Source organism: Triticum aestivum, chromosome 3B (assembly GCF_018294505.1).
Source record: "Triticum aestivum cultivar Chinese Spring chromosome 3B, IWGSC CS RefSeq v2.1, whole genome shotgun sequence".
NCBI classification, from domain to species: domain Eukaryota; kingdom Viridiplantae; phylum Streptophyta; class Magnoliopsida; order Poales; family Poaceae; genus Triticum; species Triticum aestivum.
In genome coordinates, this window is record NC_057801.1 from 295,399,039 (window position 1) to 295,419,866 (window position 20,828).

Here is a 20,828-nt window from a genome sequence, read left to right on the forward strand (position 1 = left end):
TGGCGGGATCGTAAGTATCCGGACTCCCGAATAACTTCAAGGTTTTTATTTTTCACCACATAATGTCTTTCTAATGCCGCATACAACCCTGCAGTCCGCCTAAGGATGATCTTCCCGCCTCGTCGAGCGGGTCCTTAGGTGCGTCGGATATGGATTCTCTTCCGACGGCCTCCACCCCCCGTGATGCGGACGATGCCGAGGTGGGATCCTAGGAAGGGACCCACCAGGAGGAGAGGGCCCCGGAGGTGTCGCAGGATAACCTCCCGGACTTTGCAACGGACTCGGCCCCGGAACCCACAGTGGCTCCGGAGTCCGGCGGGCGACCCCTTCGCAAGAAGGGCAAGACCGTGACGCCGGCTGCCTTCGTCCAACCGGAGGTGCCGGATAACTTGCTGGAGGCGCTCAACGGCGCCTCCATCGAAGAGGAACACCGCACTGTTATGAGTGTGGTGATTCAGAAGGTGTAGCTCGCCAAGAGCGGGCTGACCGAAGCCTGCAGCAGCCTTCTAATAGGCTTTGAGGTAAGAATTTCAATATGTATAAAATGGTACCGCATAGACAGTAGCCCCTGATGCTCGGTTCGGTGTTCGGAAAGAAAAGCCGGACTGAGGATCTAAAAAGATATACGCAGGAGTTATATAAAAAATATGCCAATATGGGATTGCAGGCTGCGCTGCTGACCTTTGTCGCACTGACTTCGGAGTTCAATACTTTGAAAGAAAACCTCGAGCGGTCCGAGAACGAGCTCGGCCGTGCCAAGAGGCAGCTCGAGGACAAGGAAGGTGAGTAACACCTTATTAAAATTGTACCTTACAGAAAAGGATTTTGGTTGCAAAAAGAATGACAAGGATAACGTGGGTATTGCAGGGGCCGCTAACGAGGTGGCGACCCTGAAAGAGGCGGTGGCCGCGGCCAAACGAAATGCGGCCGCAGAGCGCACCGAGCGAGAGAAACAGGAGGCGCAGGTGGCGGAGGTACAACAAGAGCTCGTGAAAACACATGAGAGCCTGGACCGTGACTCGAAGACTCAAGAGTCTGAGCTTGCAATGACTCTTGAGAGTTCCAAAGCCGCTAAGGCCGAAGCCTACAAGGCCCTCCAGGAGATTGAGGCGGTGAAGAAAATAGCAGCGGGTAAGGCATTTTTCATGCAAAGTAAGCATGTGAGTGTTAATTGCCTGTTGCTTACCCGAATTCGGAGCTCTCCAGGAGCGTTCATAGATCTTCCTCGCAGCGTGTCCGATGCTGCCGCATTCTACCGGGCCGAGGAGGGGAGCTCGACGGAGAAGGTCTTCTGGTCTCAGTATGCTGAGGCTGGACATCCGGTGCCCCTTAGCGACCAGCTGAAGCAGTTGGTCGAGCTCCACAAGGCGGCCGAATAGGCCATGAAGGGCCTCATAGTTCGGCTGTGGCGTAAGGAGGCCGTGCCTGGGAGCTACTTTGGCCTGGTGCGGCGGCTGGTGGATGCGTGCCCATGGGTTGAAGTCATCAAGCACTCCGCCTGTATTGAGGGTGCCCGTCGGGCCCTTGCCCGCGTGAAGGTGCATTGGGGCAAGATGGATGCCCAGAAGCTTGTGACCGACCCGCCACCAGAGGGCAAGGAGCATCACACGCCTGAGATGTATTATAAGAGTGTGCTGAAGGGCGCCCGCACTATTGCGGGGGAGTGCTCCAAAGATGTAATTTTTGAGTAGACTCGCATTTTGTTATCCTCTGCGCTGAAAACTTAGTTCATATGCACTAAGCAACGCTTGTTAATTTAAAATATTACCTTCTGTGCGGCTGTTTATCAAATCTGAGAGATGGCAAGTCGTCGGCTTCAGCCCCCATGCCACAAGTGCTGGGGTGTTCGGGATAAACTTGAGCACTCTTGTTCCCATTTTTGGGTCCATCTAGGGAGGTGCTCAACACAGCGAACAAGGCAACCGGACTTATAATGCTTGAACACTCTCACTTAGCCATAGAATTCTATAATTTTAAATTTCGGTGAAGCCCCTAGTCTTCGGAAGGCCGAATTTGGGGCGCTATCCACGCTTGGGCCGGACAAGATCTGGCTCCTCGCTCTAAGCGGCATAAGTCTTTAAGGACTCGCAAAAACCTCTCGAACAGCGACCGGCTCTCGCCTCATCATGACGGTCAGTTTTAGCTTTCTCCACTGAGGCGTTAACCCAGCTCAACTGGGGCGCAATCGCAGTGGTTCTCCCAGTGCTACCTTAGCCGATATAACGGAACGTAAGGTACCAAAACATGGGAGCCGGGCAAACCCAACTATTGACCCAAGACATGATTCGGAGCCGATGCATATAATGCTATAAGTTCAGGGTGCCGCACTTGTGAAAGTGTTCGGACTTATCACACCATGATGTGGGAAACATAAGCCCCTGGTGTGTTTTAACCGTACCAAAGTGTACGGATGCGACATGTCGTAATTTAACATATGTATGAAAAAGAAATGCAATTATAAGCAAAAAGGTGTTGCATTGTTTTATTCAATAAGTGCTGCCATGAATGCAGAACGATACAAATAGTGCGATAAGCAAGGGATGGGACTGTTAAACATGTCCCCCTCCAGGGGTAGGCTGCGGATTGGTGTATAAAAATGCTCGTAATGGAGACCACCTGTATATTTTGTAGCCTTTATCCTTCCCTGGCTGTTGCATCGTGAGTTCGGCAGGTCTGCTGCCGGACAGGGCCTTTGACGAACGGAGTCCTGTGGGTAAAAAATAAAGGGTAAAAAGAAAAATAAAAAAAAAGAACGACACACTTGAGAGCCCCTGGTGTGGTTGAGCCGCAGTCTGGGCTTATTGTGGTCGTGCCCCTCCTCCCATGCCCATGGTATCTTCAGAGCGTAATGGTGTACGCGAAGGACCTGTTTTGACTTTTTGCAAGGGCTGGGGTTGGGGCCGCACTGCTATGTGTGCTCGGAACATGCCAGGTGGTCTTGTTGTAGGTTACTCCGGGCGCGCTTAGCTGAGTCCGGTCGCTTAATGGCCGGACTCGAGAATTGCCTTAATAGGCTGCATTGTACTTCTGCCGCGAGAGCCGCTGTATGTTCCTTCGTTCGGAGAGAACATTCAGTGTTTCCGTTGACCGTGATGACTCCTCGAGGGCCTGGCATCTTGAGCTTGAGGTATGCATAGTGCGGTACCACGTTGAATTTTGCAAACACGGTACGTCCGAGCAAGGCATGATAGCCGCTGCGGAACGGGACTATGTCGAAGATTAACTCCTCGCTTCGGAAGTTATCCGGGGATCCGAAGACCACTTCCAGTGTAACTGAGCCTGTACAATTGGCTTCCACACCTGGTATGACGCCTTTAAAGGTCGTCTTGGTAGGTTTAATCCTTGAGGGGTCTATGCCCATTTTGCGCACTGTATCCTGATATAGCAGGTTCAGGCTGCTGCCGCCGTCCATCAGGACTCTGCTGAGGTGAAATCCATCGACGATTGGGTCTAAGACCAATGCGGCGAATCCGCTGTGGCGGATGCTAGTGGGGTGGTCCCTTCGGTCAAAAGTGATCGGGCAAGAGGACCATGGATTGAACTTCGGGGCGACTGGCTCCATCGCGTATACATCCCTGAGTGCACGCTTCCGCTCCCTTTTGGGTATGTGCATTGCGTATATCATGTTCACCGTCCGCACCTATGGGGGGAAACCCTTCTGTCCTCTATTGTTCGGCGGTCGGGTATCTTCCTCGTCATCGCTATGTAGCCCCTTGTCATTGTTTTCGGTAATTAACTTGCCTGCCTGCTTGAATACCCAACAGTCCCTATTGGTGTGGTTAGCTGGCTCGGGGGTGCCGTGTATCTGGCACAAGCGGTCGAGTACTCGGTCCAAATTGGACGGACCCGGAGCAGTTCTTTTGAATGGCTTTTTCCGTTGACTGGGTTTAGAGCCTCTGAATCCGGCATTGACTGCCGTATCCTCACTATTGTCGCCGTTGATGCGGCGCTTGTTTTTGTTACAACGCGACCTGCCATTTCGGTCCTTGAAGTCCGGACTGCCAGAATGTTTGCTGAGGTTGTTGCTGCGTGCTAGCCAGCTATCCTCACCCACGCAGAAGCGGGTCATGAGTGATGTGAGGGCTGCCATGGATTTCGGCTTTTCCCGTCCCAGGTGCCGGGCAAGCCACTCGTCGCGGATGTTATGCTTGAAGGCCGCGAGGGCCTCCGCATCCGGACAGTCGACGATTTGGTTTTTCTTGGTTAAGAACCGTGTCCAGAATTGTCTGGCCGATTCGTCTGGCTGCTGAATTATGTGGCTTAGGTCATCAGCGTCTGGTGGTCGCACATACGTGCCTTGGAAGTTATCGAGGAATGCGGCTTCCAGGTCTTCCCAACTCCCAATTGACTCTGCTGGCAAGCTGTTAAGCCAACGCCGGGCTGGTCTTTTAAGCTTGAGGGGGAGATATTTGATGGCGTGAAGATCGTCACCGCGGGCCATGTGGATGTGAAGAAGATAGTCTTCGATCCAAACCGCGGGGTCTGTTGTGCCATCGTAAGATTCGATATTCACGGGTTTAAACCCTTCGGGGATTTGATGATCCATTACTTCATTTGTGAAGCATAGTGGGTGTGCGGCGCCTCTATACAGGGCGATATCACGACGGAGCTCAAAAGAGCTTTGTCTGTTTTGTTCGGCCCGGCCGGACTTACTGTGTCCGGCGCGACGGCTGTCGTCACGTGTCGTGGGGCGCCCACGTGATCCATAGATCGATCTTGATTGTCTTGCCTTATCCTCCAATATATCTCGCAAGTCCGGAGCGTTCCCCTGTGGCCTTGTGCTTTTCGAGCGATGCCGGGGTATGGGTCTAGTGAAGGGCCTAGAGGCTTCTCCGTCGCGACCACGAGGTGGTCGGTCAGCCGTATTGTCTCCTGGTGATGCGGGTTCATACGCTTCCTCCTCTAATCGGGGGAGTAGCTTGCGTTTAGGGTAGCTTTTGGAGGGGCATTCGAGCTCATGCTCTTCGGCCGCGAGGACTTCAGTCCATCTGTCGGCTAGCAGATCTTGATCAGCTCTAAGCTGTTGCTGCTTTTTCTTGAGGCTGTTTGCCGTGGCCATAAGCCTGCGTTTAAAACGCTCTTGTTCGACGGGATCCTCAGGCACGACGAATTCATCGTCATCGAGGCTTTCTTCATCTCCAGAGGGAGGCATATAATCCTCTACCTCTTCTTCTGCCGCTTTCTCATGAGGGCTGGCGTCTCCATCCTCCTGCGCTGGGTCTTGCTGGAGTGGGTTATCTTCGGCACTGTTCGGTGCATTATTATCTCCGGTGCCGGAATCTTCATTCTTGCTGTGGCGGGATTTAGAGCGGCGCCGCTGATGCCGGCGCTTGGGCTGTTTCTTGGAGGGGTCATCCTCCTCTGTTCCTTTGCCATTCCCATCCTTTGGGATATCCACCATGTATATGTCATATGATGAGGTGGCTTTCCAGTGCCCGGTCGGCGCTGGTTCTTGGTCGTCTCCGGCATCGTCGTCCATACCGTCGATGTCTTCGGAGTCGTAGTCTAGCATGTCGGTTAGATCGTCGACAGCGGCTACCAAGTGGGTGGTGGGTGGGCTTTGAATTTCTTCGTCGTCCACATCCCAACCGTCCTGACCGCAGTCCGGCCAGGGCTCTCCTGATAACGAGAGATGTTTTGGCGAACTCAAGATGTCGCCAAAAGGTGAGTGTTGAAAGATGTCCGATGCGGTGAACTCCATGATCGGCGCCCAATCGGATTCGATCGGAGGGGCGCGGGAGGTTCAGAGTCCAGCAAGGAGTCCGACACCTCGGAGCCACGAGCTTCATGAGGGACAAGGTAATTGTTCGGCTCTATCGCCATAGAGGTTGCAGCTCCCGAGGCAGTGTCTAGCCATCCGTCCTCGATCTGCGCAGCCGGCTCCGAATTGAAGATCGGAGAGGGTTCAAGTGCGGCCTCCAGGGTACTGCCCGGCTGTAGAGCTAAATCATGCTCGCCGTGACAGTGCAGCACGCTCAGCTGTGGCTCGAATCCATCGAGGATCAAGTCCCCGCGGATGTCAGCCATGAAGTTCAAACTTCCAAATCTGACCTGACGGCCAGGGGCATAGCTTTCGATCTGCTCCAGATGGCCAAGCAAATTGGCCCGCAGTGCAAAGCCGCCGAATACAAAGATCTGTCCGGGGAGAAAGGTCTCACCCTAGACTGCGTTGTTGATGATGGTCGAAGAAGCCATCGAGCCTATCGGTGACGACACAGCGGAACTCTCAATGAAAGCACCAATGTCGGTGTCAAAACCGGCGGATCTCGGGTAGGGGGTCACGAACTGTGCGTCTAGGCGGATGGTAACAGGAGACAAGGGACACGATGTTTTACCCAGGTTCGGGCCCTCTTGATGGAGGTAAAACCCTACGTCCTGCTTGATTAATATTGATGATGTGTGTTACAAGAGTGGATCTACCACGAGATCAAGGAGGCTAAACCCTAGAAGCTAGCCTATGGTATGATTGTTGTTCGTCCTATGGACTAAAGCCATCCGGTTTATATAGACATCGAAGAGGGCTAGGGTTACACAGAGTCGGTTATAATGGTAGGAAATCTACATATCTGTATCGCCAAGCTTGCCTTCCACGCCAAGGAAAGTCCCATCCGGACACGGGACGAAGTCTTCAATCTTGTATCTTCATAGTCTTGGGGTCCGGCTGATGATGATAGTTCGGCTATCCGGACACCCCCTAGTCCGGAACTCCCTCAGGCAGTACAGGACTCATGTGGCATCCAAGGAAAGTCGCCGCCGGGACAAGAAGATCATGAGGCTGTATGGAGAGGACCTGTCTGGCGGTTCTGAGGATCGCATCACTCCAGAGGCCGAGTGGATGGAGAAACAAGGCTACCGGTGGACTGATTCTGAGGAGGACGTTGAGGAGACCATTCCTGCCGCCGAGTCTGACGAGGAGCGTTGGGATGAGTTCCCTGCTTGAGCCACCCCTTGTGTGTAGGTGTCCTCTCTGCCTTTTTGGCGTCTCGATGCCAAAGGGGGAGAGAGTGTAGGGATTTGCGAGTCGTGTGTCGTCGTTCGTGTTCGGTGTGTTTGCTTTCACATTTGAACCTCGTTTGAACCTCGTTTTGGTTGCTTTGGGTTGCTTTCCTTCATATGGTGTAAGACATATGCACTCTACCTATCTTAGTGAGCTTGTGATATATTGTGCTACCTTTGTGTTATGCTCTTTCTTAGATGTTAGTCTTACTCTTGCAAGATCATGCCTTGTCTCTAAAATATAGCAGGAGTGTTGATCCTAGTTTGTGTGCTATGCAGTCCAAAGCATCCATCTAGATTGCACACATCTAGGGGGAGCCCGTCTATATTCTAGAGAGCAGGAGTTTGCCTCTGCTCTATATTATCTCCTTTTTGTGCAAATCCCGTATTGTCATCAATCCACCAAAAGGGGGGAGATTGTAAGCGCATATTTATCCCTAAGGTGTTTTGGTGATTGATGACAATGCTTTTGCGGACTAATCGTGTGCCTTGAGTTTCTCAGACGCTTCATCGCTAGGCACAAGACGGTTCGGTGCCCCTCGAAGACTATTGAAGACGGCGTTGTTCTACATTTCTTTTTGGTGGATTTGAATCGTAGGAGAGCCGTACTATTAAGAGGGGGTCCGCATCGGAAAGGTTTGGGTGGAATCATCACGTACACGCTTCCTTCATTGTCTCCACCTTTCCCTTGCACTTTGGAGCATCCCCCGTCTATCCTCTGTGCATTTGTCCTGGCTGATGCTGCTGAGCTTGCGGTAGTACTGCTCCCTGGAGAGGTAGTACCGCAGGCACCTGCGGTAGTACCGTGCCACGATGCGGTAGTACCGCGGGAGCCCACGGTAGTACCGCTCCTCTGGAGCTGTAGTACCGTGGCTCCCAGGCCAAGTGCCGCTGCTTCACGGTAGTAGGGGTGGATGTAATTTTTTACATCCGCGCCTCCGCGGTAGTACCGCACCTCATGCGCGGTAGTACCGTGCTCGGCCTGCCAAGTGCCGCTGCTTCACGGTAGTAGGGGCGGATGTAATTTTTTACATCCGCGCCTCCGCGGTAGTACCGCGCGTGGCCTGTTTCAGCTGCCATGCGGTAGTACCGCTCCCCAGCGGTAGTACCGTGTCGGACTGTTGCACTATTTCTTTTCCAGCGGAAGTAGGCACGGATGTATTTTTATTCATCCGCGCCCTTTGTAGGCTAGGACTTTCCTGCCTTGCGGTAGTACCGCAAGGGGGAGCGGTAGTACCGCGCTCGCGGAAGTACTGCTCTTAGTGAGGCATGTTCTAGTCTCTGCTACTACCGCGGAAGTACCGTGGTCCCTCATGGTAGTACCGCGTGGCCTTGCGGTAGTACCGCGTTCCTGGAGCGGTAGTACCGCATGTCGCAGGCTGGATATGTGGACAACGGTTGGATCTTTTCCATAGCTATAAAAGGGGTGTCTCCTACCTCTAGTTGACCACCTCTTCCATCTCTAAGCTCCATTGTTGCTCCAAGCTCCATTTTCGCCCGATCTCTCTCCCTAGCCAATCAAACTTGTTGATTTGCTCGGGATTGGTTGAGAAGGCCTCGATCTACACTTCCACCAAGAGAAATTTGATTCCCCACACACATCCCTAGCGGATCTTGTTACTCTTGGGTGTTTGAGCACCCTAGACGGTTGAGGTCACCTCGGAGCCATAGTCCATTGTGGTGAAGCTTCGTGGTGTCGTTGGGAGCCTCCAATTAAGTTGTGGAGATTGCCCCAACCTTGTTTGTAAAGGTTCGGTCGCCGCCTTCAAGGGCACCAATAGTGGAATCACGACATCTCGCATTGTGTGAGGGCATGAGGAGAATACGGTGGCCCTAGTGGCTTCTTGGGGAGCATTGTGCCTCCACACCGCTCTAACGGAGACGTACTTCCCCTCAAAAGGAAGGAACTTCGGTAACACATCCTCGTCTCCATCGGCTCCACTCTTGGTTATCTCGTGCCTTTACTTTTGCAAGCTTACTTGTGTTGTATCCCTTGCATGCTTGTGTGCTTGTTGTTGTTGCATCATATAGGTTGTTCACCTAGTTGCATATCTAGACAACCTACTTTGATGCAAAGTTTAATTTGGTAAAGAAAAGCTAAAAATTGTTAGTTGCCTATTCACCCCCCCCTCTAGTCAACTATATCGATCCTTTCACGGGCAATGGCAATGGATGAGCTCGTCCGCAATGGCATTTTGCCAGGGTCCAGGCTGGCCATGGGTGTGCGGCACAATGCGAAGCATCACGAGGAGGGGGGGCAAATGAGGCTTCGGGCCAGCTGTGGGTGCTGGGCCAAGGGTGGTCCGTGTGCACAGTAGTTGGGACGACGACAACGGTGATGAACTTGGGGATGAAGCAAGCGATGGGGATGGTTCTAGAGGGGGTGGGTCTTGCTGCTAGAGGCATTGTGAAGCTAGAGGACACAATGGGGGTGGCTAGGGACGGCTGTAGGTGCTCTGCATTGGGCACAAAGCGCCAAATGGGCATGCCAGGGTGGTGGTCACCACTGGCATGGCATCGCTGGCTTTGTCTTGCCAGACCATGTCTGGTGTTATTCAGTGTATCTAGGGTCTGTGTGTTCAATAGTGGAGTCCTGGGGTGGATCAAATTGACTGGAACATCCAAGATGTGTTCTCACAACAAGGTTTTTGTAACGGGCCATTTAAAATTGGTGTGGTGACCAAAGCTCAATTGTATTGTGGGGTTGTTTGGTATGATGATGAATGTGTATGCAAAATTTGTGGCCATATGGATGAGCGTAGGTGGTGCTTCATGTCTAAGCTGAATTTTTGGCCAAAAACTTTGGGAGTTTGGTGTGGTGGAATTTGATGATTTTTGGGTGGCAGTGGTGTTTTGTCATGGTTGATAACCATGACAAATTTGAGAGAAAATGGATGAGTGCGAAATATACTTCCTTCACAAGGTGGGTATGTGGATGCAAGCTTTGGAAAATTATGGAGGGAGTTATGGTGGTTGGGTAATGATCAAAATTTATGGATAGGTTTTATGTGTATACATGATGGTCTGTGAATTTTTTTAGCTTCATAGGGTGAGGGCACAATGCACTTGCTTCATAGGTCAACAGATTTGGCAGAAACTCTGGATGGATGCTCTGGTCAAAATTTAACTTAAGTGTGTGGCTTTTTTGATGGAAATGAAGAGATTTGTAGGACCTTACAAATATTTTGGGGATTTGTGCTGCAAGTGAGAATGGGTGTCCAGTGCAAAGGTGGTCTTTAGGGTTTAAATAAAAAATGAAAACTAGGGTTTTGGAGGCTAAACCCTAAGTCAAAGTAACCAGGAAATTTACTTATCCTCACATAAACACAAGGGTGCTAATAAATCCAAGAACACCAAAAGAAAAGGATAGAAGCCAAATCTAGAAAAAGAATTTTCGAGGAGTGAAAAATCTAGGGTGTTACATAAGCACACGGTTGAAGGCATGGTGGCACCAAGTGGACAACCTAACAAATAGGAACAACCACTTGGATCATACCAAGCTTTGTTCGTGCTAGTCGCACTCAGAGACGACCTCCGTGCCACAAAGGCCAAACACAATGACGCTGAAACCATCCTTATCCATGAAGAACCTTGAAGATGAGGACGTGCATGATCCTGAAATGACAAGTAAAGCTGGAACCAGCGTTAAGAACACAAGGAATCGCGCGCACGGGGACAATCAGACCTAAAAAGCCCAAATGTAGAAAACCTCAAGGGAGAAGGAAGATAACAGAAGGAGCAACGGAGCGGAGAAGCATCCATCCTCCAACAATAGCAAGCGGGCCTAAGAACAAACAAAAACGAAGAACAAAGAACCACCAAGAGGAGAGAAAAGAAAAAGGACGACGAGCGAGAAGAAGAGGCGCAAAGGAAACCAAATGCAACAAACACCTAGAAAAGAGGGAGAAAACATCACGAGCATCGTAGTGAAGAAGCAACCCACCTCGAACATCACCAACGTCAATAGAAGGCACGAAAAGCCAACGGGCGCCGGACGCCGCCGATGGTGAACAAAGCACCAACACAGAGAAAGCTTGAAGAAGCCCTCGCAGTACGAAAAGAGAACGGTGTGAGGGGCAAGTAGGGTAGAAGAAGACCACCATCCATTATATACCAAGAACAACCCCACGCACCACAACAAACCGACATACCACAAATCGAGCACCCACCTGCCAACGCCCACCAACCCAAGACATACCGGGACGAGGGCAACGGGGCATCCCGAGCGAGTAATAAACCTGAGTAAGGGAACCGAACAACCGGGTGGCTAGGCCGCCGAGCAAGCGCCTCTCGACCATGCGAGACAGCTCGTGCGATGCGAGGCCAACACAGAGAGCTGTCTGGCATGCACGCACAGTCGGCTGGGCAACTGAACAGTTGGATGGGCAAAGAGCCCGAGCAGGCACCTCTTGAACGCCCGAGGTGACATGCACGCTGTGAGGCCAAGGCCACTGAGCCGTCCGGGACGCGCACGCATAGCCGGGCATGCCCCGGGCATGAGCCTCACACGACCAAAGCAGCCCGATAGGGTGCAAATGACGTTGTCCCTACCGAGTATGCGTGGGCATACCGGTCTGGCTCAGTGAACTACCCGGCGGGGGCCAACGATGCTGACTAGCAAAAACATCTCATAATCAAGTCATTAGAGGTACAATTATCTTCAAGCTCAATCTAAAGGACAACCAAGGGCATTTTGATCATTTCAGCATGTTTCAGCAGCCGCCGCAGCTGTAGCAGCCCAACTGTAAAACGACTGCATTTGGACTCCAACCTTAACCACAGCTTGCAAGAGCATTAGCTGGAATCTCAATCAGTGACATCCCCCAGTAGCCCACTGTAGCGTGAGAGTGGTACCCAACCTCCTCTCCTGGTACTTCCACTTTCACGAACAGCAACGGTCGGGGACCAGCTCGCTGGACCCTGCCAGGCAGACCCGGAAAGATTTGAATCCCCTCCGCTGCTCTGTCCACTCTCTCATCAAGGCTCCACACTCCTTTCTTTCTATTGGACTGGGACCCTCCTTAATCATCCACCCCATCCTTTCCTTTAGTTTGAACCAACGCTCCACCTCAGACACTGGCCACCGTCTCGACTCGTGCATCCCACCTAACGCCGCCCGCGGACTGGGAGCTGCCGCCGCGGCGGAGCAGGGGACTCGATGGGATTCGACGGACTGGTCGTCGTGTCCGACCCTTACCTGCAGCGCCGCTTCACGCAGGCGGACCTCCGCGCGCTCCAGGCACAGGTACGCGCGCGCTCTCTGCCCTTCATCTTCCTTCGCGCTGGCGGTGGTGTTTGTGACTGCGTTTTTCGATCTTGTTCGGCAGTACGCGGGGCTGCGGGACACGGCGCCCACCGGCAGGCTGCGGCTGCGGGACCTCCCCGCCGCGCTGACCGGCCTGGGGAGCCCCACCGCTATAGCCGCCGGTAAAGGGGAAGCGCTGCGCGGGGACGCCGGGAAAGAGAACAGCTCGCCGCCAGAGCCGGCGCTCACGGACGAGGAGTGGTCCTCCGTGCTCACGGCTGTCTCCCGCGCCGACGAGAAACCGCAGCTCGACGTCAACTTTGAGCTCTTCCTGCGCGTCTATGCCGAGATGCAGCTGCGGCTCAAGGGCGGGAAGAAGGCGCGCGAGCGCGACGGCGGCCAAGGCATTAAGCGCTCCTCCTCCTCGTCTGCCGCCTTCCTCACGGCGTCCACCACCACGCTGCTGCACACCATCAGCGAATCTGAGAAGGCTTCCTACGTGGGCCACATCAATGCCTACCTCGCCGAGGATCCGTTCCTCAAGAACGCGCTGCCCGTCGATCCGGCCACCGACCAGCTCTTCCACCTCACTAAAGACGGCGTGTTGCTATGGTGTGCTCCTGATTTGTGCTTTCGATCCACTGATTATATTATTATTTTTGCTCTGATCTGGTTCCAATCCTTTTCGGCTTTTTGGTCCAGTAAGCTCATCAACTTGGCCGTGCCGGGGACCATCGACGAGCGTGCTATCAACACCAAGAGGCTGCTTAACTTGTGGGAGAAAAACGAGAACCACACCCTCTGTCTCAACTCTGCCAAGGCCATCGGCTGCACTGTTGTCAATATCGGCACGCAGGATCTCGCAGAGGGGAGGGTAGGACTCTCCCTGTTTCTATTTTTCTTGCTTTTTTGTGACATCGTCGCATTACATGATATTCAGAGTAAAGGTGACTTTCAGTCCGTTCTTTTTACTTGGGTACTTGTTCATTCGGATGTTGTTGAGGGACACAGTGGAGTTAAGTCCATGTGATGTACACGACCGTAAAGCACCCGGTGTTGGTTCTCTCTACTTTTGTTGCTTTATACATGCGCTTACTGGTGGTTATCATTGGAACACGATGGAACAATCATTTATATATCAAAAAAGTGGCGAGGGGTAACCCATGGTTGATTTGATTGCTCCTGTGCCCTTTTGTTATGACTGACAAGATAGTATAAATTTGCGGCAAACTTACTGTGAAAGAATAAATCAAGTTCAGTCCGTGTCACACTGATAATTTGGCACACATGACATGCTTCATGTCCTCCAGTGCACCACTACATTCTACTTCAGGATACAGAAATACTTGGCATACCTCTGTGTTCTTATTTATTGCCATTGAACTTATTTATACTACGTTTCTATACCCCAGTGCATCATCTACGTTTGTTTGTTCAGATCTAAGCTCTGGTTCTAGCATGTATTTTTCATTTGTAGTTTTATCTTTTCACTCTTTTTTTACATGAAGAATTCTTGTATAATGAGCTTATCAAAGCTTTCTCTTACTGCTTGCAGCCTCATCTTATCCTAGGGCTGATATCTCAGATTATCAAGGTAACTTCATATCTATGTTACATTTGTCTATTTGTGTGGGCAACATTGTGTCTGTTTTATGTATGATACTATCTGTGATAACGTGTTGTTACAATGACTACCAGATACAACTATTGGCAGATGTAAACCTGAAGCGCACACCTCAGTTGGTCGAATTGGTTCAAGACAGCCAGGTAGTCCTAATTTCAGTTCATTATAATGCACTTTGGAGACTATTTCGTATGCGTAATATGCTAGTGAGAGTAACACACTGTCAATGGTTTCATGTAAAATTGCAGGAGATGGAGGAGCTTATGAGCCTTTCTCCTGAAAAAATACTACTAAGGTGGATGAACTTTCAGCTGAAGAAAGGAGGTTTCCAGAGAACAGTAACAAATTTTTCATCGGATATAAAAGTATGCTCATGTTAGCTGCTAGACCCCTTACACGTTTAAATATTTAACACATAAATGCAATTTCGCAAGCTGTGCTACATATGTTCCAAAAACTATACAACTGAGCTATTTAACTTCTCTTTCAACTAAGTTCTTATGGTTTTAATAATCACCATAACTTTCAAATACTTTTGCCCCTTCACCATTGATCTCGTTTTCGATTCTTGACTTGAAATTCTATCTGGTCAAGGGGAGTATACAGTAAGAATGTTAATAAATGATGAAGATCAATCCATATATCATGTTTTTTAGTTCGAACTGTGGTCCTGTATGAGGAATTAATATTTATTTACCTTGGTCACATGAAAACCCAGGACAGTGAGGCATACGCTTGCTTGTTAAATGTCCTGGCTCCAGAATGCAGTGCTAAACCATCGCCAATGTCAGTAAAAGATCTTCTTCATAGAGCAAGATTAGTTCTTGAGCATGCGGATAGGATGGGCTGCAAAAGATATCTGGCCCCGAAAGACATAGTTGCTGGTTTACAAAATCTAAATCTCGCCTTTGTGGCTCATATCTTTCAAAAAAGGTATGTATTATGGGCACCCCTTCAGCTCAGAATTTATATACTTAAGGTACAGTTTGCTGAAGAACTCACATTTCCATTGATGTTTATCACATTGGGATACCGAAGACCAATTTTTTTTCTAATAACTGCTGTTAGCATGTGATAGTTCTTCATCCTATAGATTTGCTTTTATTTAGTCCTTGCTATCTGCTACTGTTCTTGGTAACATACTATGACATTTACTTAAAAAACAACATCTTGTGCAAACTGGTAGCATTATGTTGTTAATGTTCTCTCACCTGTCCACCACTAGTTCCCAGGAAAACTCTCAACTCTGAAGTTTTCCTTTTATTGCTGAGAATGAAGGTGAAGCAATGTTTGTAGGGAACAGTCAGACATCAGAAGACAATAGAACCACTTTTTATTTTTATTTTTCTCGTTGATTGAACTATGTGTGCTCCTACAAATAAGAGATTGTTTTATTACCATTCACATGACATAATATTTTGTGCATGAGAATGAGACCCGCACAAAGATTTCGAGAGAAGAGCCCGTTTGCTTGCAGAAGTTTCCGTAGCACAGAAAAGGATTGCGAAGAATCAATATACAGTCGTCCTTGTGCAAGACAACTGAGCAAGCTGAGCATGGCAAACATTGTAACTAGATAATGTACAAATATTCCTGGCCAGTAAAACCATATGTAGTACCCCGTCGCCGCTGTAGATGTGCTATTATTATGGGCCTATTCAGCAAATACTTTCGTCAGATCTCTTAACTAGGGAGCAGCATTGGTTACCAGTACTACAGCTAGATACACATGATACAGAAGCCTAAATGAAAATCTGATGCTTGTACTTGGTAGTGCACTGTTTTGACAGTCTAAACTCTATAATTGTAGTCCTTTTATTGCAGGAATGGGTTGTCGAAACAAATGAAACAAGTTTCGTTTGTGGATGGAGTATCTGATGATGCTCAAGTTTCAAGGGAAGAGAGGTCATTTAGGCTATGGATTAACAGCCTTGGAATTTCTACATATATAAACAATGTATTCGAAGATCTTAGAAATGGGTAGGCCATACCTCTCATCGTCTATATCTAACTCTTCTGTTAAAATGAAGCTGATTCTATCTTTCATATTTCCTTGTGGGACGATAGATGGGTGCTCCTTGAGGTCATGGATAAGGTTGCTCCTGGTTCAGTTAATTGGAAGTTTGCAAACCGACCCCCAATAGAACTTCCATTCAGAAAAGTTGAAAACTGTAATCAAGTTCTGAAGATAGGAAAGGAAATAAAATTTTCCTTGGTGAATATTGCTGGTCATGATATTGTGCAAGGAAACAAGAAATTGATATTAGGTAAGTGTTTTTTTCATTCAGTTGCAAATAATAAAATGTACTTAAATTTTGCACATAACTAGGAGGTGAGCAAATGTACTTAGATGTAACATACCAATTGGGCCATTATTTATACAAATAATCATGCCTTCAGAGATTAGTAAATTTATAATAATCAACTAGATATTCATGATATGTGTTAGTTTTTGGTTGATTAACTGGTTTTGCTGAACAGAAATTTCAAAATATCAATGTACCATTGTTGTTTTGTACAATTCTTTTGCACGCACAATATTCCATTTAACTTTCCAGTTGATCATACGATGACAAGGCACACTTCTCCCCCCCCCCCCCTCCCTCCCTGACAGCTTTTCTCTGGCAATTGATGCGGTACAACATACTACAACTGCTGAAGAATCTTAGATTTCATTCGAATGGGAAGGAGATCACAGATAATGACATACTATTATGGGCTAACAAAAAGGTCAAGGATTCTGGAAGACAGTCTCAAATAGGAAGTTTCAAGGTTTGTATACTTCAATGTATTTTATTAATGCACATCATGCTTTGAAAATATCGTATCATTTTACAGTCTGCCAAGTTGCTTTATGTGAGTTTCCTGCAGAATATTCTTCATTACAACGATCTCGTTGTATAATTTACAGATACAAATATGCACTCATAATATATACATATTCTAATCAGGACAGTCAATTGAATTATGTGCTTGGGATGAGTTACAGTTTGTTCTTAAAGTAGTATGAAGGCATGAACTAAATTGCCGCATGCACTTATGCTATCTTGTCTAAGTTAGGTTCCATCATAAATCCAGAATAATCTCGAGAGTGGAGTTTTGGAGTTTCTCGAAAATTTTGAAGTATTTTTTTTTTTAAAAATGCACATGAACATAGAGATGTATACTAGATTCCTGTAAAATTTCATGATGAAATAAGCTTTGGTGTGAGCTGCACAAAAAGAAAAGACTTTTATAGTGAATAGTTCATGTGGTAGAAATACATGATTTTTTTGTGTAAATCTTATCATCATGAAAATTTACAGAAATGTAGTATACATCCCTAGGTTCATGTGTAGTTTTTTCAGATTTTTTTGAAACTTGAAAATACAATTTTTGATTTTTTTCAAAAAAAGAGCTCCAACATGCATTTCCGAATAATCTCTTACTATTCACTTATGCTATATTTCTAACTTAGGTTCTATCGTAAATCCAGAATAAACTACTACTCCCTCCGTTCAGTATTATAAGATGTTCGGATGTATGTAGACATGTTATTATGTGTTTGTTCACTCATTTCAGTCTGTATGTAGTCCATATTGAAATATCCAAAACGTCTTATAATTCGGATTGATGATAGACCATCTTATAATTTGGAACAGAGGGAGTACATTTCAATAATGTAACTGTGAAGTGTAATAATGCTAGTCTGAAGGGCCACTATTTGCATGAGGAACTACTGTCACTATCACTTCTAACAATATGTCAAGCATCAGTGTCCATATCGCTGTATCTTCCCCTAATTTGCTGTTCAGGGTTTGTACGATAAACCACAAGTACTAATTGCAGGATAGAAGCCTTTCAAGTGGCATATTTTTTGTCAACTTACTAAGTGTTGTGGAGCCTCGCGTTGTGAATTGGAGCCTTGTAACCAAAGGAGAAAAAGGTTGGATGTCTCATGTTTCTATGAGTCCGAAAATCTCCTATCCAATTTTCAATTAAGAAATGCTAGTGCATAGAAATTCAGTATGTCTTGTTTTATTATGAAAGTATATACCATTTCCCTTGTATTATATCCTCATAGTGATAGGCAACACATTATAGACACACTTAATTATATCGCCAGTGTTATTTGCAGATCACTAGATTTACTAGTACTGTGTATGCTTTTCAGAGCTTGTTAACTAAAATTTTATATGGTTTCGGCACAGATGAAGAAAAACAAATGAATGCTTCCTACATCATCTCTGTTGCTAGAAAGCTTGGTTGCTCCATCTTCTTGCTGCCAGAGGATGTAATGGAGGTGAGGCATTTGATTGAATTCTTGGAAGCCAAAACTAGTTTCATACAGTTAGTTGCAGATTAAGTTTGTGAATGTTTATTACTCCCTCCGACCCTGAATCATCAGCTGTAAGTAAGCTGAATTACACCAAGTAAGCTGAATTACACCAATGTTGGGAGTTAAGCATATATTGCATTTTTTAAAGAAAAAACTAGAAACTAGATCATTTTGGTGGTGTGATGCCCCGCTTGATAGTCTATCCGAGCAGCCTCAAGTAGTGGACCATGTTGGACCATATTCTCTTGTGATATCAACTAATTAACATTTGCAATATGATTTTGGCAATTTGTCTCAGGTCAACCAGAAGATGATGCTGACTTTGACAGCAAGCATCATGTATTGGCATTTGAAAAGGCCAACATCATATTCAGTGGACCCTGACAACAGTAGTTTGTGTGAGACAAGTTCTATCTCAACTTCAGATGACTCAGCATCTGAATCATCAATTGATGATAGCGGAACTAGATAGATGAAATTGCATGGTCTGACTGCTATTTCAGGACTCGAGATTCTATATTCTTGATTCTTTGCTATAAATTGGAGAGCAGACGCATTCAAGAATGAAGGGGAGAATGGTGAAAGAGTTTTGTTTGTTTCATTTGAGGTTCTGTAGTGTGCAAATTGATTTGGTGAGTAATGTACAACATCCTGTAAATATTGACACAGGTAGCAAGTATATGTAACATCATATAGTGGCAGTTGTTTATTCAAAATCCAACCACACTGATTAGTTTGTTGAGCAATTTTGCTCAGGCGACGTCGGTGACTCATGTAGTAATTTTTGGCAATGATTTAAATTGCTATGTCACTTTGTGTTGCTATCCTAGCTACAACCATTATAGCGCCAAATAACTGCGCTATTTTGGCATGGCTTGCTACCAGCTATAGCTGAAGCTATTACCTAATTAGTGTACAACGACAGAAAATAGCATGCAATCATTTATACATGTAAATTTAATCCAAAATGATCACATATGTGTAACTAAATAACATTAGAAAACAACACCCAATCTTCCTTGGGAGATTGTTTTACCTTGGAGCTTTGGCCTACTGGCGACTCTCACCAATACTCATTATGACTCAATTTGGAAATAAAATAAATCACCTACTCATATGTTAATTAGTTAAATGGATTCTCTTTATTCCTTACTTTGCTAGTGTTTTTTTGTAAGGATTTTTTTCTGCTTCTTACATTGTAAATAGCTTCCATGGTAGATCGCGATAGTTAACATGGCTATAGTTCAGACCTCCCTGCGATGTCGCATAAAAGCTATTTAAAACCTGGATTTTGGAGAGAACCTTAAAATGAGTTTGTAGGGCTGAAGCCCATCCTCTCGTCCCGCCACGAGAACAACACTGACAACCTGTGGATAAAAGGTTCCTCAGACTTTGGGTGTCACCAAGACCGGTGGTGCGGTGAGATATCTCTTCATTTCTTGCAGTGCTTGCTCGGCCTTGGGTGTCCAATTGAATGGCCTAGATCTTTTGAGAAGCTTCATGCGCATTCTGCGCAAGATGTCAAACGTCTTTGCCACATCTTCAAGGAGGGTAGACTTGTTCCTTGTTTCACACTGAGATCGTCAATGTAGGCCTCCATGTTGCGGTCTACCACTGAATTCAGCGTGATGCACATCGCTTGCTGGTAAATGGGGCCGGCATTATTCATGCCGAAAGGCATGCAAATGTAGCAGAACGTCCCCACTAGGTTTCGGCATGCAAATGTAGTAGAACGTCCCCACTGGAGTGATGGATGTTATTTTTTCTTCGTCCTATTTTGCCATGCAAATTTGTTGGTAACCTGAATACACATCCAAAAAGCACAACACATCACACTAGAATCAGTGATCTGATCTATGTGGGGAAGAGGATACGGATCGTTGGGGCACGCCTGATTGAGGTCGCTGAAGTCAATGCACATCCGCATTTTCCCATTTGCTTTAGGAACACCACAAGATTGGTGATCTAGTCAGGATGGATTACTTCCGGGATAAAGCTGACTTTCTGAAGCTGCTCTACTTGATCTCATATAAATTGTTGTTGCTTGGGTGCCTGGCGATGTACCTTTTGCTTGATTGATCATGCACATGGAACACAAAAAAGTGGTGTTCGATCACCTCCCTCGTGACCCTAGGCATATTCGCTGGTTGCCATGTAAATATGTCGTCATTTGCCCGAAGGAAGGCGACGAGGGCGCGCCATCGTTGATGGGCGTGATGGCTGCCGCATGCAGCCTTTTGGCACAGAACACGACATTCAGGAACAGTCCCCATGGTGAGATAAGCATAATGCGAGGCCACCATGAATTTGGCAAGCGCTAGGCATCCAAGCATTACTTTTTACGGGATCAAACTCGACCACAACAAAGTCGATGGCCTAAGTCTGAAAGTTATTGGAGTTGCCTGCTCGAGGGGCATGGAATGATCGGGTGTAACGCCGAGAAAAGGTTGCGTCGGGCGGAGACGCTCGAGCGGGATCTGCATCTTCTTCAGACACGTGCCCCCGTCCAACAGCATCTTTCTCACCGGGATGTTGGCGACCGTGTGGGAGAACACAAATGGGAGCTTCTTGATCGATGATGTGCTCGGTGTTGTCAAACTAGATAGGGACATCTAACCACATAAGCGGTCGCGAGGACCCGACCC

The 20,828-nt window shown here is 47.5% G+C and overlaps 1 protein-coding gene across 1 annotated transcript; it reads left to right on the forward strand.

Moving 5' to 3' along the window:
- Window positions 1-12,010: 12,010 nt before the first annotated feature.
- LOC123069768 (fimbrin-2) lies at window positions 12,011-18,943 on the forward strand. Its single transcript, XM_044492706.1, has 13 exons — window positions 12,011-12,241; window positions 12,324-12,853; window positions 12,944-13,115; window positions 13,797-13,835; window positions 13,940-14,008; window positions 14,114-14,230; window positions 14,584-14,798; window positions 15,690-15,845; window positions 15,933-16,132; window positions 16,480-16,637; window positions 17,694-17,790; window positions 18,056-18,147; window positions 18,482-18,943. The coding sequence occupies exons 1-13, from the start codon at window positions 12,155-12,157 to the stop codon at window positions 18,653-18,655; spliced, it is 2,106 nt and encodes a 701-aa protein (XP_044348641.1). The 5' UTR covers window positions 12,011-12,154; the 3' UTR covers window positions 18,656-18,943.
- The last annotated feature ends 1,885 nt before the right edge of the window (window positions 18,944-20,828 follow it).